The sequence below is a fragment of the Gracilinanus agilis genome, chromosome 3 (genome assembly GCF_016433145.1).
Source record: "Gracilinanus agilis isolate LMUSP501 chromosome 3, AgileGrace, whole genome shotgun sequence".
Taxonomy (NCBI): Eukaryota; Metazoa; Chordata; class Mammalia; order Didelphimorphia; family Didelphidae; genus Gracilinanus; species Gracilinanus agilis.
This window is the reverse complement of record NC_058132.1, coordinates 353,274,198-353,288,303: the sequence shown is the minus strand read 5'-3', so window position 1 is coordinate 353,288,303 and position 14,106 is coordinate 353,274,198. Positions and strand designations below refer to the sequence as shown.

The following is a 14,106-nucleotide window of genomic DNA, read 5'->3' as shown; positions in this document are numbered from 1 at the left end:
CATAAACAAAAATTCATCAAGAATTATTAAAAAGGTAATTTCCTGCTGATTGAATTCCCAGTGTTTGAAAAGTCAAGCTCATTAGGGAAGAATGAGCAAATCAGTTCACAATTCTACCCTAAGCTACCTCATTTGTAAAGTGAGAAGGTTGAACTAGATTATCTCTATAGTCCCTTCCATCTCTAAATCCTTTGTAAACTGGAAATTCATCTCAAGAACGCGGAAATATATAAAGTGGTCTCCTTATTAGGGAGAGGGACGTTCTAAAGCTGAGACAAAAAACAGAGAATTTTCTTGAAAACAAATATTCTGACACTGCATAAAAAAATTAGACTCCTTTAACATGAAATTGGGGAATATTTAAGGAAACATTTTTGTGAAATTACATCCCATTAAACATTAGAAAAGAAAAAAAAATGGACCCTGTTGAGGCTGGATTCTGTAACAGCAAATATCCATAATGTGCCCATTCTCCGGAAAAGCAATTTTTTTTTAAATAATATGGAACGCTTCACGAATTTGCGTGTCATCCTTGCACAGGGGCCATGCTAATCTCTCAGTATCGTTCCAATTTTAGTATATGTACGGCCGAAGCAAGCACTCGGAAAGGCAATTCTGACGGGGTCTTGAAAGGGAGTAAAGCTTTTAGAACAAGTTTTTCCACACCATACACTGAGAGGAGCCCGAGTTCCTATTCCCGTGTGAGAGTCTCCCAAGACTAGGTGTGGCTGACTTCTGGGGATGTCACAGCTGCGGCCCAATTGGCCCTGGTACCATCTTCGTCTCAATTCAATAAATATTTAATAAGTGCTTTTTAAGTGCCAGGAACTGTGCTAAACACTGAGAATACAAAAAGAGGCAAAAAGAACAGTCTCAGCCCTTAAGGAGCTAGCAGTCTAATGGGAGAAACAATGCCCAAAGAAATACAGAAAAATAAGCTATATCCAAATAATTGGGAGATAATTAACAGAGAGAAGGCACTGGAATGAAAAGGTTTGGGGAAAGCTTCTTGAAAGAGGTGGGATTTTAGTGAGAGTTGAAAGGAAGCCAGGAGAGGTCAGTGGTTGGAGCGGAGGTGGAAGAAGCTCCAGATATGGATGGGGGGCAGGGCTGAGGCTGGAGCTGAAGGTGTGAAAGAGAGAGAGGACGGAGCAGGGGTTGTTAGTTCGGTACACCGCCAATATCTAGACCAACCTCCACCTTGAATGGGGCCCCACAGATTCCAGGACTATCTCTTGCAATCACCTTGGAACTCGGCTTCTTGTTGAACCGTTTCCAGCGGTAAAGGTCCGTCCTCTTTCCCGAAGAAGCCAGATCCCGCGTTCCAACCGGCATCTTTCCGCCGGGTTCCCACAGGAGAACTTATTTCTCAACCTCAGCCTAGGGATGCAGGTACGTGGGTCAGACTCGCAAATGCAGCAGCGGAGTGAGTTTTCAAACGAAGCTGCTCCGATGCACACTGGGAAGTGTGGTTCTTTCTTCTAGCAAGAAGGCAACTTCCCAAGCGCGACTGGACCACAATTCCCGGGAGGTTCTGCGCATAACGAGAACGCGTCCGTTCTGTTGCCTATAGCAACGGCCAAAACTCTGTTTTCATTATTTTTCCGCCCCTCCCACCCCCCACCCCTTGAACTTACGTTTGTTTTCCGTCGCGCAGGCTGATTACGAAGCTCATTCCAATTGGTTGTGCTCAGAGGCGGAGCTATAGAGCAATTGTCCTGCGACCTGGAGCGCGAGTTAAGAGTTGGTAAACGTGGGCATTGGCGGGCGAGAGTTTGGGGATTTCTTCCAAAGGGGAAAACTTTTCTGCTCTTAGTTTGGTTAGGCTTCCTTCCAGGCTCTCGGTGCTAATGTTGCAGGAGTTATGGCCGTTCCTCTTTTGTGCTCTTTCCCAGATTCCTGCCCAGTTCTCTTCCCTGCCCCTCAGTGTTTCAATGAGTAGGGGACTGGCCATTCTTGATACCTTCTTCTGCAGGGATTAGTTTCGACCCTGGGAACTTGGCATCCGCGATATCCTTGTGGGGATCTTGGCGATGGTGGTCGAGCCTCAATGTATAATTGTATATGGCTACAATCACAATTGCACAGTGTACTTTCGATGTAGTAATTTTAGAGATGAAGAAACATGTGCATGAGTTGTAGGGCGTTGTTGCTAGAGCTCGGGATTCGAACTCCCGACTTCCGATTCCAGATTAAGGGGTCTTTGGACACCTCCTCTGAATCACCCTCACCGGTGTTTTCGGATCCTGTTATATCTAGCTAGGACTGGGGATGGGGGAGGATGGTTCTTTGAGTGCTTTTCATTTTGTTGGCCTTGCCTGAGGTTTAGAAAAAGACAAATTGTTCCTAGGACCTTGGTTTCATTAACAAGTAAAATCTGGCGTAGGATAAGAAGAATGCGATTGAGAAAATTTGGAACTGATGTATAAGAGGTTTGTCGACAGTGTGCTCCTAACCCCATTGTAGGGATCATTATAGTTTATAAATTATAATAAGTACTTCCTTGGTAAGGAATTGAAAATGCAATTTTGTATATTGTGAGCAGAGGTCTTGTATATTAAGAGACCAGGTTTAACTATGTTAATATGGCTCCTCCGGCCCCCCCTCCCCCTTAACTACGTACCATATGTATGGGACAACTCTGGCACAAGCTCTGGAATACCCAGGCAGCCCTGATACATGCCCAGAATTTCAGACATAGAATCACTTGTCTTAAAGTTCTTAGTGATCTTTAATAATAATGAATTTAATAATAACCCTTAGTCTATTTTTCATCCACATAGATAAAATTAGCATGAGCATTTTAATATTAACATGTGCAATATAAATGATGACTTGTATACTTTTAGGGCTTTTTTTTGGGGGGTGCTTAACAGAAGGTTGTCATTTTATCTCTCCATTAATGGTAATCAGGGCATCAGTGTTAGTTAGAAAGATAGAGCTAGGGAGTAGCTAGGTGGTTCAATGGGTTGAGAGCCAGGCCTAGAGACAGGAGGTCCTGGGTTCAAATTTGGCCTCAGATACTTCTTAGCTGTGTGCCCCCAGGGCAAGTCACTTAACCCCAATTGCCTAGCCCTTACTTCCATTCTGCCTTGGAAGCAATATACAGTATTGATTCTTAGACAGAAGGTAAAAGTTTAAAAAAAAAAAAGATACTTTTAGGAAAAGTGCTCAAATGAGAGTTATTATTATTAGGATTGAAGTATATTAAAAATTCCTTACCAAGTTCCATTTTGAGGAATACTTTTTAATTTCTTGATTTCTTCATGGTTTCATTTTCAATGAACATACATTTTAATTATGTTCTTAGAAAAGAACAACAAAATACTTTAAAAATAATTTTATTTATCAGTTTATCAGAAAGGAGAATATTATTCTTATTCCTAGATAAGACAAAATGTTATTTTATGAAAAATATTTTACTTTTGTCATCATAATATATTTTACTGATTGATTTATTTAGTTTTCTTAATGGTGGATATATTGAACAGTAGTTTGTCTAGTTAATTTCCCAATTCTTAGCAAAACTAACTTTTTCCATTTGTTATCATTCTTTTTTTTTTTCTCTTTTTTTGGAGTGTTATGCTTATATCATTAAGAGATCACTTTAAAGTCCTTAGTTCCATAAAAGACCTATTGACTATCATCCATTCTAGCAATATAATCTTGTATTTCTTTTTCTGTTAAATTCCTAGAACTAAATGTCTGCAGTTGTTGCTGCCAATTTTTTACCATCCATTATCTCCTTTACCCTTATGCTTTTTTTCATACTCACTAATGTACTAATATTGCTCTCTTCAATAACTTTTCCTAGATCTTATCCTTCTTGATTTTCCCTGTAGCATTTATCTGCTCTCTCCTCTCCGAATTCGTGAAACTTATCTTTCTTGAATCCTAACTACTTTTCTGACCTATCCTTGTTGATCTCCTTCACTTCCTGTCTACTAGATATGGAATCCTTCCAGGTCATGACCATGACTTTATTTACTTAAATGACTATTCTACCTTAGAATGTTCTCTTTGTAATAAAACACAAGGAAAGGAAAAGTTGACTTTGTACCCTATATTTGGAAAAAGCAGATCTCGAGGTGAGAAGGGAAGAAAAGGTAATAAGTTATATTGTGCTATTCTGTGCCAGGCATTGTTTTAAGCTTATCATGACAACCATCCTACAAAATAGATGCTGTTGTTATCCCCATCTTACAGTTGAGGAGGAAGGTTAAGTGACTTGCCCCAGATCACATAGGAAATGTCTTAAGTACAAATTTGAACTTAGGCACTCCTGATTCCAAGCTCAGCACTTGATTGCTTGTACCACTATCTACCAGAGGAAAGCTTCTAAAGACTAGAATCATCTTACAAAAGAAGTCAGTCAGATCTAGAACTGGAAGAGACCTCAGAGGCTGACTAGCCTGGCATTTGCAATCTCTATTCATTTCCAATTTAAAAAAATCAGAGTACATTTGCCTTTCTCTAGTTTCGTAGCATCCTCCTTTTCTCTGATTTTTTTCAGTTTCTGAATTTTATTTTATTTTTTGCCAATTAACAAGCATTTATTTTTTGTCTTTCCTGTTATCCTCTTTGAACAATTAAAAGCAATGAAATAGAAAACACTGATAACAAATATAGTCAAACATAAATTTCCATGTTGGCCATATCCTAAAAAAACAGGTCTCATTCTGCATCTTAAGTCCATTTTTGTAGCAGGAGGTAGAGAGTGTGCTTTGTCTTTAGTTCTCTGGAATCATGGTTTATCATTGCATTGATCACAATTGTAAAATTGTTTTACATGTAAAGTTATTTTTCTTTGTGATGTCATTGCATAAATTACTCTATTTTGTTTCATTTATTCTGCATCAGTTCTTAGAGTTCTTCACAGTTCAGAGGAAACTCCATTTTCTGATTTCTTGTTGAAGCATTAATATTCCACATAAATTCACATACAATAATTTGTTTAAGCCATTCATCAAGAGTAGGCAGTCCTTTAGTTTTTAGTTTTTTCACTAGTATAAAAAGAGCTGCTATATTTTTATACATATGGATAATTTTCTTTTTTCTTTAACCTTTTTGCCTCTTGGTATTATATCTCAGTCAAAGAGTAGGTAGAATTTAGTGACTTCTTGCTTGTTGTTTTAAGTTGTTTTCCAGAACTGGTAGGACTAACACTGCATTAATGTCTGTTTTTCCATAGCCCTCCAGCTTTTGGCATTTTCTTCTTTTGTCATCTTTGCCAATATGATTTCCATGATTCTTAAAAAACACAAAAATTCACAGTCGTTCAACAATTATACCTTAAAGTTTTTTTAATTTAAACATTTATTAATAATCATTTTTAACATGGTTACATGATTCATGCTCCCACTTTCCCTTCACCCCCCGCACTCCCCTCACCCATGGCCGACGCACATTTCCACTGGTTTTATCATGTGTCCTTGATCAAGACCTATTTCCAAATTGTTGGTGGTTGCATTGGTGTGGTAGTTTCGAGTCCACATCCCCAATCATGTCCACCCCGACCCATGCGTTCAAGCAGTTGCTTTTCTTATATGTTTCCTCTCCTGCAGTTCTTCCTCTGAATGTAGGTAGCGTTCTTTACCACTTAAAGTTTTTTTTATGACTTTGGGTTCATCAGAGGCAGCCAAGTGCTCTTTTACTCTAATCTTATTTATTTTGAGAGAGTTGTTCATTTCAGTCAGCTCTGACTCCTTGTTAACTCCATTTAAGGTTCCATTTCCTTTATAGATGAGGAAACTGAGACAAACAAGTTTAAGTGACATACCCAGGGTCACACAGCTAGTAAGTATCTACTCCCTATTAGCCATTTCTTCTTTTGCCAATGTAATGTTCATTCTCTCTGACAGAAAACATAAAATCAAAATAAGAGTTGAACAATTTCATTTTCTAATAGTTCATTATTATTGTCCTGTCTAGTTCAAGTAGAACCCTTCTTTGATCCTTCTTTTCTTTCCAAAAGACTAAAACAATTTATTTTTCAACTCTTAGAATATTTCACTAGTCCTCTAATTTTGAGCTTTAGCACTCTTGGAACTCTTCTTAAAGGACTGTCAGTGCTTTTGTATTCATTCTCCATTACTTTCCCCTTAATCTCTCAGTATATAAATTTCTATATCTGGTACTGAACCCTTTCTTTGACAGTAGTCTTCTATTTTCTTCTTTTTGCTGGATACCAGTCTTCCACTTGAATGTCCAACCAACCACTTCAGACTAAACATGTCCAAAACTGGATTCATCTTTTGGCTATAATTTGCCCTTATTATTACCTCTTTCACATGTTGATATTTTATATCCAATTAGTTGATCAATCTTGTCCATTTTACCTGGATTATTATCTCTTTGATTTGTTCTCTACTCCCTATTTCAAGTGCCACGACCTTCGCCAGGCCCTCAATATCACTTACTTGGGCTATTGTAATATCTTCCTATTTCTTTCTCCTAGCTTCCAGACTATCTGTGTGAACAGTAACAATTCTGCTCAGAAACCTTTAGTAATTTCTTACAGCAGATAGAATATTCCCTTAATTTCATCTTTAACAATCTAGCTCCAAACTTTTTTTCACATGGGCAATCATGCAAAACATTTTTTTCTCATTATCATTTTGTGGAAGCAATCTGAAACAAAAAAGAGGAGGAGGAGAAAAAGGAGGAAAGTGAAATACAGTATGTTTCATTCTGCATTCAGACTCCATCAATTCTTTCTTGGAGGGCAGATGGCATTTTTCATCATGAGTCTCTAGGATTGTCTTAGATCACAGCACTGTTGAGAATAAGTCATTCACAGTTGTTTATCAAAAAATTTTGCTGTCAGTATGTACATTGTTCTCCCAGTGTGGTTCACTTCACTTTTCTTCAGTTCATGTAAATCTTTCCAGATTTTTCTGAAATCTACTTGTTTGTCATTTCTTATGTCACAGTGTTATTTCTATCACAATCACATACCACAGCTTGTTCAGCCATCCCCCAATTGATCACTCAAAATCCCTCAGTTTCCACTTATTTGCTACCACAAAAAGTAACTCTGACCTTTTCAATTTTATTTTGCATTCTTCTCTTATTCACTCTCTATTCTCTTCCCTTCTTCATCATTTGTGCTCATTCATGAAGGCTGTCTTTCATTCCTGGAATAATACCCTTTGTCCTCATGTCTGCCTTGAAATCTTTCAAGACAACTCCATTTGTATCTGCTCTGCCTGTTTATCTTCCCTCTCCTTCCCAATTCTCTGACAAAACCCCGACAAATCTTCTCTTTCATTTTCCTGGGGCACTTTGTTTGAATTTCCCCTTTTTAATATGTAAGTTTCTACATGTTTCCTGTTTCTCATCATTGCATTAGATTTTGTAAGTTACTTGAAGATGAGGTCTTTTTTCTCTTTTGGCTTTCCTAGTACCTAATGTAGAGAAGAAGGGATTAGACTGGTTGATTTTAAGGTCCTTTCTGGCTCTTATTTTATAATTAGTAGCACTAAGCCAAATGAATGTTTCTTTGGGGGTAAGGTAAGGGAACAAGCATTTATTAAGCACCTGTCCTGTTATATGCCAGATACTTGGCTAAATACTTTGCACATATTATCTCATTTGATTACCACAACAACTCTATGAGTTAGATGCTTTTATACTCCCCATTTTATAGTTGATGAAACTGAGGCAAACAAAGATTAGAGGACTTGCCCAAAGTCAAGCAGATAATAAGTGTCTGAGGTCACATTTGAACTCAGGTCTTCTTGATTTTAGGCCCACTGCTCAATCCACTAAGTGGTCTAATGGATGGGGCTCTGTTACTTAACAATTGTTCCTTGAATGTAGATTCAAAATATTTGCAAATAAATTTTGTTTTCAGAAGTCATAACCAAAAATGTTATATGAATGCAAGTTACAATGAGGCTTTTATTGTGATCTTTTATGGATCCTTTCCAGATATATATTTGATATGATGATACTCATTTATAGGATAAGAATGAACTTTCTAAGAAACTTTGAGGATTTTTATTAGTCCACTAAAATAGGCATCAACAATGAATATATCAGGAGCACAAGTACCTGATACATCTGTTCTCGTACTTGGTTTCTTAGAACATATTCATATTTCTGATTACCACTTTTTTAAATGTCTTCTCATTTGTATTTTCATTCTTTGCACTTTGGTCAAAATACAGTGTAGTTTTGTCTTGGCAATAAGAAAATCTGATATTTATGTAATAAGAAAAGTGGTCATTTTAATTTTTTTCCTCATCAGTTTGGTTTCTGTTTCTGAGACATTGACTCTCTCCACATCTCTCCATATAATAAATTATCTATTTTTGCTGTACAGTCTCATTATACAACATCTCCTCTTACCATAGACTGTTTTTCATGGTAATATGTTCCTTCAAGAAAAAGAGGTATTCAACTGAATTGACATTGAATTCTGGGAAATTGTCTTTTTTATTTAAGTGACTAAGGTATGTTACAAGAATTCAATATAAGTAAATTATTAGAATGTGAAAGGATACCTTTGTCACACATTCAGTTACTTTTGCATTGTCTACTACCTTTCCCGAATAACCTACATTTATTTTTCAAATGTTTTAGCAACCCCCAGGCTAGTGTTTCTTATTACTTTTATATGAATTTAATTAATAACAAGCATCTCCTCTTAATGTAGTTCATAGTCTGAAGTAAAAGATAAAATATGTATTTAGGTTAAACAATGTTAAAATTGCTTTACAATTATTTTACAAAATGAGGCAGTACTTTTTAGACTATTAGAGGAAAAAAGGGCTTTTTGATTGACCTTGATTGTCCAAAAGTGAGTAGTATGTTGATTCTTGGGGTATCCTTCCATTCTCTTGTTTAATTTTTATTTTCAGTGCCAAATTCTCTCCCTCCTTCAGGGCTTTCTGTCCCCATAAAAGGCAGGCGATATGATACCCTTTTATATGTGAAGTCATGTATAAAAAACATGCGACTTTCAGTTCTCAAATATGACTGTCTAATGTACTTTTTTTTTTTTTAAAATTTTAAACCCTTAACTTCTGTGTATTGACTCCTAGGCAGAAGAGTAGTAAGGGTAGGCAAGGGGGGTCAAGTGATTTGCCCAGGGTCACACAGCTGGGAAATGTCTGAGGCCAGATTTGAACCTAGGACCTCCCGTCTCTAGGCCTGGCTCTCAATCCACTGAGCTACCCAGCTGCCCCCCTAATGTACTTTTTTCATTATCTACTACCTTATTTTGACTGCTCTTACTTTGTGTTTGAGATATTTACTAACGTAAAAAAATTATTTTTCAGTGATCAGATCTTTATTTTTTCCTCCCTCCTGCCTCCTTCTACCCACTGAAAAAGAAATACACAGAAGTACAGAAAACTGTATCACATGAGCACAGTTATGCAGAACATATGAAGTGCTTCTACCTGTAGAAATGAGACCAAGTGATAAACAAAACCAGCATTCTTATTTTTGAGAATTTCAGTAAAACTGCATTTTGGGAAACTCCTAATTAGAAAAAACCATTTGTATTAAATACGTTTTATTTTTATCTCTTTTGCTTTCATGTTAACATCTTTATTAGAGCTAAAGCTAAATATTGCCTCAGAGATGTTCATCAGAAGTGCCAGAGGTTTTTTCCCTCCCTATTTTTTCTTCTATCTACTGGAGAAGGTTTTGCCCTCCCTCCCTTTATGATAGCAGTAGCTTTTTTCAAGGTCATTCTCAGGCTATTTTTTATTCTTCTAGGTGAGTATCCTATCTATCCTGAGATAACTGCTACTTCTCAATGCTGCTATTACATATTATTTTTAAGTGAATTCTGAAAAATAGACCATTAGAGATTTCTCCCCAGGTCAGTGAGTCAGTATGTCTAAGTTTGCTAAGGGTCTTAAATGGGTATCAAGTCTGAATTGTCTGGCAGACTGGTCCTGGGTGCAGAGAAGGCTCTCCTTTGCTCAGACACTTGTCACCTGGCCAATTAGCTTTCTTAAATCTTCAAGGAGAGTTGGGAGAGGGGAGGATTGTGTCCTGATAACCATTGAGTCAACAAAGCTTTTGCTTTATGTAAACAGCAACCCAGCCCCAAATTTCAGGGCTAACTGGATTTGTCCTTTATCCCCTCACCTAGATACTGCTACTTGGAGAATGCTGATGAAGGAACAGAAACTTTGCAGGCCTTTACAGGGTACCTAGCTGGCATAGGAGATAGATTACCAGGCCTAGAGTCAGGAAGACCCAAGTTCAAATCCAGTTTTAGACACTTATTAGCTGTGTGGACAGTGGGCAAGTCATCTATGAAATAAGCTGGAGAAGGAAATGGCAAACCATTCCCATATCTTTGCCAAGAAAACCCCAGGCAGGGTCTTGAAGAGTCAGACTCGACTAAAACAACTGAACAACAGCAACAAAGCTCCCTCTGAGGGAGCCTGGGAAGCTTTCCTACTCCTCGTGTTCACTTTTTATCTGAGATCTGGTTGGCTGTGATTTAGATCCTTCAGTAACCCTCCCTGCAGTATAGGAGTTTTGCTTTTTTCACCTTTTAATAGTGCAGAGGTATTAAAGAACGTTAGCTTCTAAATCTTGGGGAACGGGCACGAGTGTATTTCCGTCTCCTACTCTTGGCATTCACTTCCTAAGTCTAGGACGTCTGATGGTAAGGATTGAAGTGGTTTGTGGTCACTTCTCATAGGGGGGGGGGGGGGAAAGGCAAGCTGGATCTGGTACCAGGACTTCTTTTTTGGACTTTTTTTTTTTTTAAACCCTTACTACCTTCCATCTTAGAATCAATATTGCGTATTGATTCCTAGGCAGAAGAGTAAGGAAGGGTTAGGCATTTGGGGTTAAGTAACTTGCCCAGGACCACACAGCTAGGAATTGAGCTGCCCCCTGGTCCCTCAATAGTCATTTTAAATGTAGCCTTTTAAGAAAAGCCTATTGCCAGAAAGGTGGGCACAAACAGACAGAGTTCTTTGGGAAAAGACCAAGGCACAATATAGCAGGTTTATCACTTCCCTTGCTGGTCTCAATTCCATTTGAGATTGAAATAGCCTTCATGGCCACCATGTCATACTTTTGATTCATATTTACAGATCTCCCTATCTTTCACAAGCTAGGATCTAGCCATGGATCCCCTATCTTGTTCTTGTAAAATTGATTTTTTTTGAACCTAAGTATAGAACTTTCTTTCTAAGTAGAGAATTTTTTCTTATTGAATTTCATCTTATTAGACTCATTCCATTAGTCTAGCCAGACTTTTTTTTTATTTTGGATTCTAATTTTGTTATCTATGCATGTTATCTGCAAATATAAGTATCACATCTATACTTTTATTCAGGTTCACTTTCCTGGGGAATTTTCTTTGTGAGAATTTATTTTAAAAAGGATTAGGAGTTGGGGTCTCTCAGTTTTCTGAGTTTCAGGGAGCTAGGTGGCACAGTGGATAGAGTGCTGTGCTTGGTATCAGAAAACCTCATCTTCATGGGTTCAAATCCACTCTTAGACATTTACTAGCCATGTGACTCTGGGTAGAGCACTTGGTCCTTTTTGCCCCAGTTTTCTCATCTACAAAATAAGCTGGAGAAGGAAATGACACACCACTCTAGCATCTTTGCCAAGAAAACCCCAAATGGAGACTGAAACTAATGAACAATTTTCTGAGTTAGTTTTTTCCCCACAAACATTGTGAATATTATTAAACTTTAGATTTTATAGAATCAGAGATCATTGATTTTGAACTGGAAAGACTCTTCAGTGTAATCTCATACTACATGAAAATGCTGGATAACAGGATTAAGGTCAGGCTCCTTAGGACACTCCACTGACAACTTCTCTTCAAGTTTATATAGAGCTATGGATGATTGTTCTTTGGGTCTGATTATTTTTCCAATTCTGAACTCATCTGTCATTTAGTCCACAACTTGCCATCTTGCTCACGAAGATAAGATAATAAAAAATCTTTGTTCAGATGTTTTGCTGAAGTTTAGGTAAAGGATCCCCATTGACCTGAGTATAGGACTGAATAATGGTTCCCCTTTAAGGTGCTACCTTAAAGAAGCAGCATTTACATATTTAGTATATTTGTCAGAATTCACTTAATACATGTATTGATTCATTTTTTCCCTCTGATTTTAGTGCTCTGTAGCGCAGACTGTAAAAGTAGTTTTACCACAAATGGGCTCAGACCTTTGTGAGCACTATTTTTATTACTTGAGATCAGTAATTGTCTGGGCTGAGCCAATAAATATATAAGAAACACCCTTTAAAAATGTATACTATGGCGATGCATTCTATTAAGTAACCTTCAGACATTTTTCTCCAAGTCAGCAAGCATTTATTAAGAATTTAATATCTTCTGGGGACAGCTGGGTGGCTCAGTGGATTGAGAGCCAGGCCTAGAGATGGGAGGTCCTGGGTTTAAATGTGATCTCAGACACTTCCCAGCTGTGTGACCCTGGGCAAGTCAATTAACTCTCATTGCCTAGCCCTTATTGCTATTCTGCCTTGGAACCAATGCACAGTATTGATTCTAAAACGTAAGGTAAGAGTTTGAAAAAAAAAAAAAGAATTTAGTATGTTCAAAGCACTATTCTGAGTGCCAAAAATAAAACCAAAAATAATTACTGCATGAAAGGAGGTGAGTGATTTTTCTTCCTTCCTTATTATACACAGTGTACTTTTCATTAGTATATTGACTTTGTATTTTTTCACAATTTCTAGGGGCATAAACTTCCTTACTTTGTTTCAACTGATTTCAGTTTTAATAAAATTTCTATTAGTTTTAAATTTTATAGTTGTTGTTATGAATTAGCCAAAAACACACCTAACTCTTCAGGGCCTTTCCTGTATATTTCATTGACTCTAATATTTATGGCCACTTCTCTTTGGTTACTTGAAACTAGGTATCTAGTTTCAGTTGGGAGAAAAAGAACAGACATCTTGCATTCTCAGTTACTTAATACTGTGCATATTGGTTACAAAAAATGATCAACATGAATTCTCTTATTGAGTCAAAAAGAAAAAGCATAGCTTTTAAAACTTTAGAGTATGTTGGGCTTTAAGTTTAAATGTAAATGCTCTTAATCTTTTAAATTTTTTTAAATTTTTAAACCTTTATTTTCTGTCTTAGAATTGATACCGAGTAGTAAGGATTAGCCAATTAAATTTAAGTGACTTGCTCAACTTTGTAGTCAGACAGCAGGAGTACTGCTCCCTTTTCCCATTAACCAAATGGTTTTTAGAGGCTATATGTTATTATCCTAAAAGAATTTCATTTGACAAAGATTTCCTAGTTTTCCATCTGTTTAATTTTAATTTGTACCAAAAAATACCAGTGCAGCCATTTTGAAGATTAAGGATGTCTGAAATCTCAGAGACCATGGACTCGAATGCTGGGTCTGTCATCGAATTCTTTGTGACCTTGAGGGAAGATGTTTTAAATCCAGTTCCTCTTTGGTTTCTATAATGGGTATAAAAATATTAATACCTGGGTCTGGTAGTAATATGATGTAGATTAAAAAAATTAATTTGTTGGTTGTTTACATTAAAATTCCCAGGTAACTCCTCTCCTCCCCCCCCCCCACATTAGAGAAGGCATCATTTGACCAAAACAATATATATCTGTGCATGTGTATAAAATGTCTTTTGTGTTTCTATTTATCAGTTCTTTCTCTGGAGGTGGACATTCACAAGTAATTCTTCAAACATTAATTCTATAGCTGTATATAATGTTCTCTTGGTTCTACTCTTTTTGTTTTTTATGATTTCATGGTCTTTCCATGTTTTTTTGAAATTACCCTGCTCATCATTTTTTACAGTTCAATAGTATTCCACCCTTGTTGGGCCTCCGTTTAATTTCCAGTTCTTTGCCACCACAAAGAGAGCTGCTGTAAATATTTTAGAATGTATAGGTTCTTTTACTTTTCCCATGATAACTTTGGGAAATAGATCCAACAGTGGTATTGCTAGATCTAAGGGTATACACATTTTTATAACCGACTATCTGGGCATAGTTCCAGATTGTTCTCCAAAATGGTTGGATCAGTCCACAATTCCACCAACAATGTATTAGTGTAATATGGTGTATATTGATTGCAAAATGTTTGGCTTTCATGTTTCATAGAATTC

The 14,106-nt window shown here is 37.0% G+C and overlaps 1 protein-coding gene and 1 non-coding gene across 2 annotated transcripts in view; both read right to left on the bottom strand.

Annotated features, from left to right (window-relative positions):
* Nucleotides 1-1,466, bottom strand: part of CCDC191 (coiled-coil domain containing 191) — a 117,675-nt gene extending 116,209 nt beyond the window's left edge. Inside the window, exon 1 of the mRNA XM_044669178.1 lies at nucleotides 1,246-1,466. Coding sequence (XP_044525113.1) covers nucleotides 1,246-1,335 — 90 coding nt within the window. The 5' untranslated portion in view covers nucleotides 1,336-1,466. The remainder of the gene's footprint in view (nucleotides 1-1,245) is intronic.
* On the bottom strand, nucleotides 496-601 carry LOC123243341. The gene has a single exon (XR_006505889.1). It is a non-coding gene; the product is annotated as a U6 spliceosomal RNA (small nuclear RNA).
* Nucleotides 1,467-14,106: the final 12,640 nt, after the last annotated feature.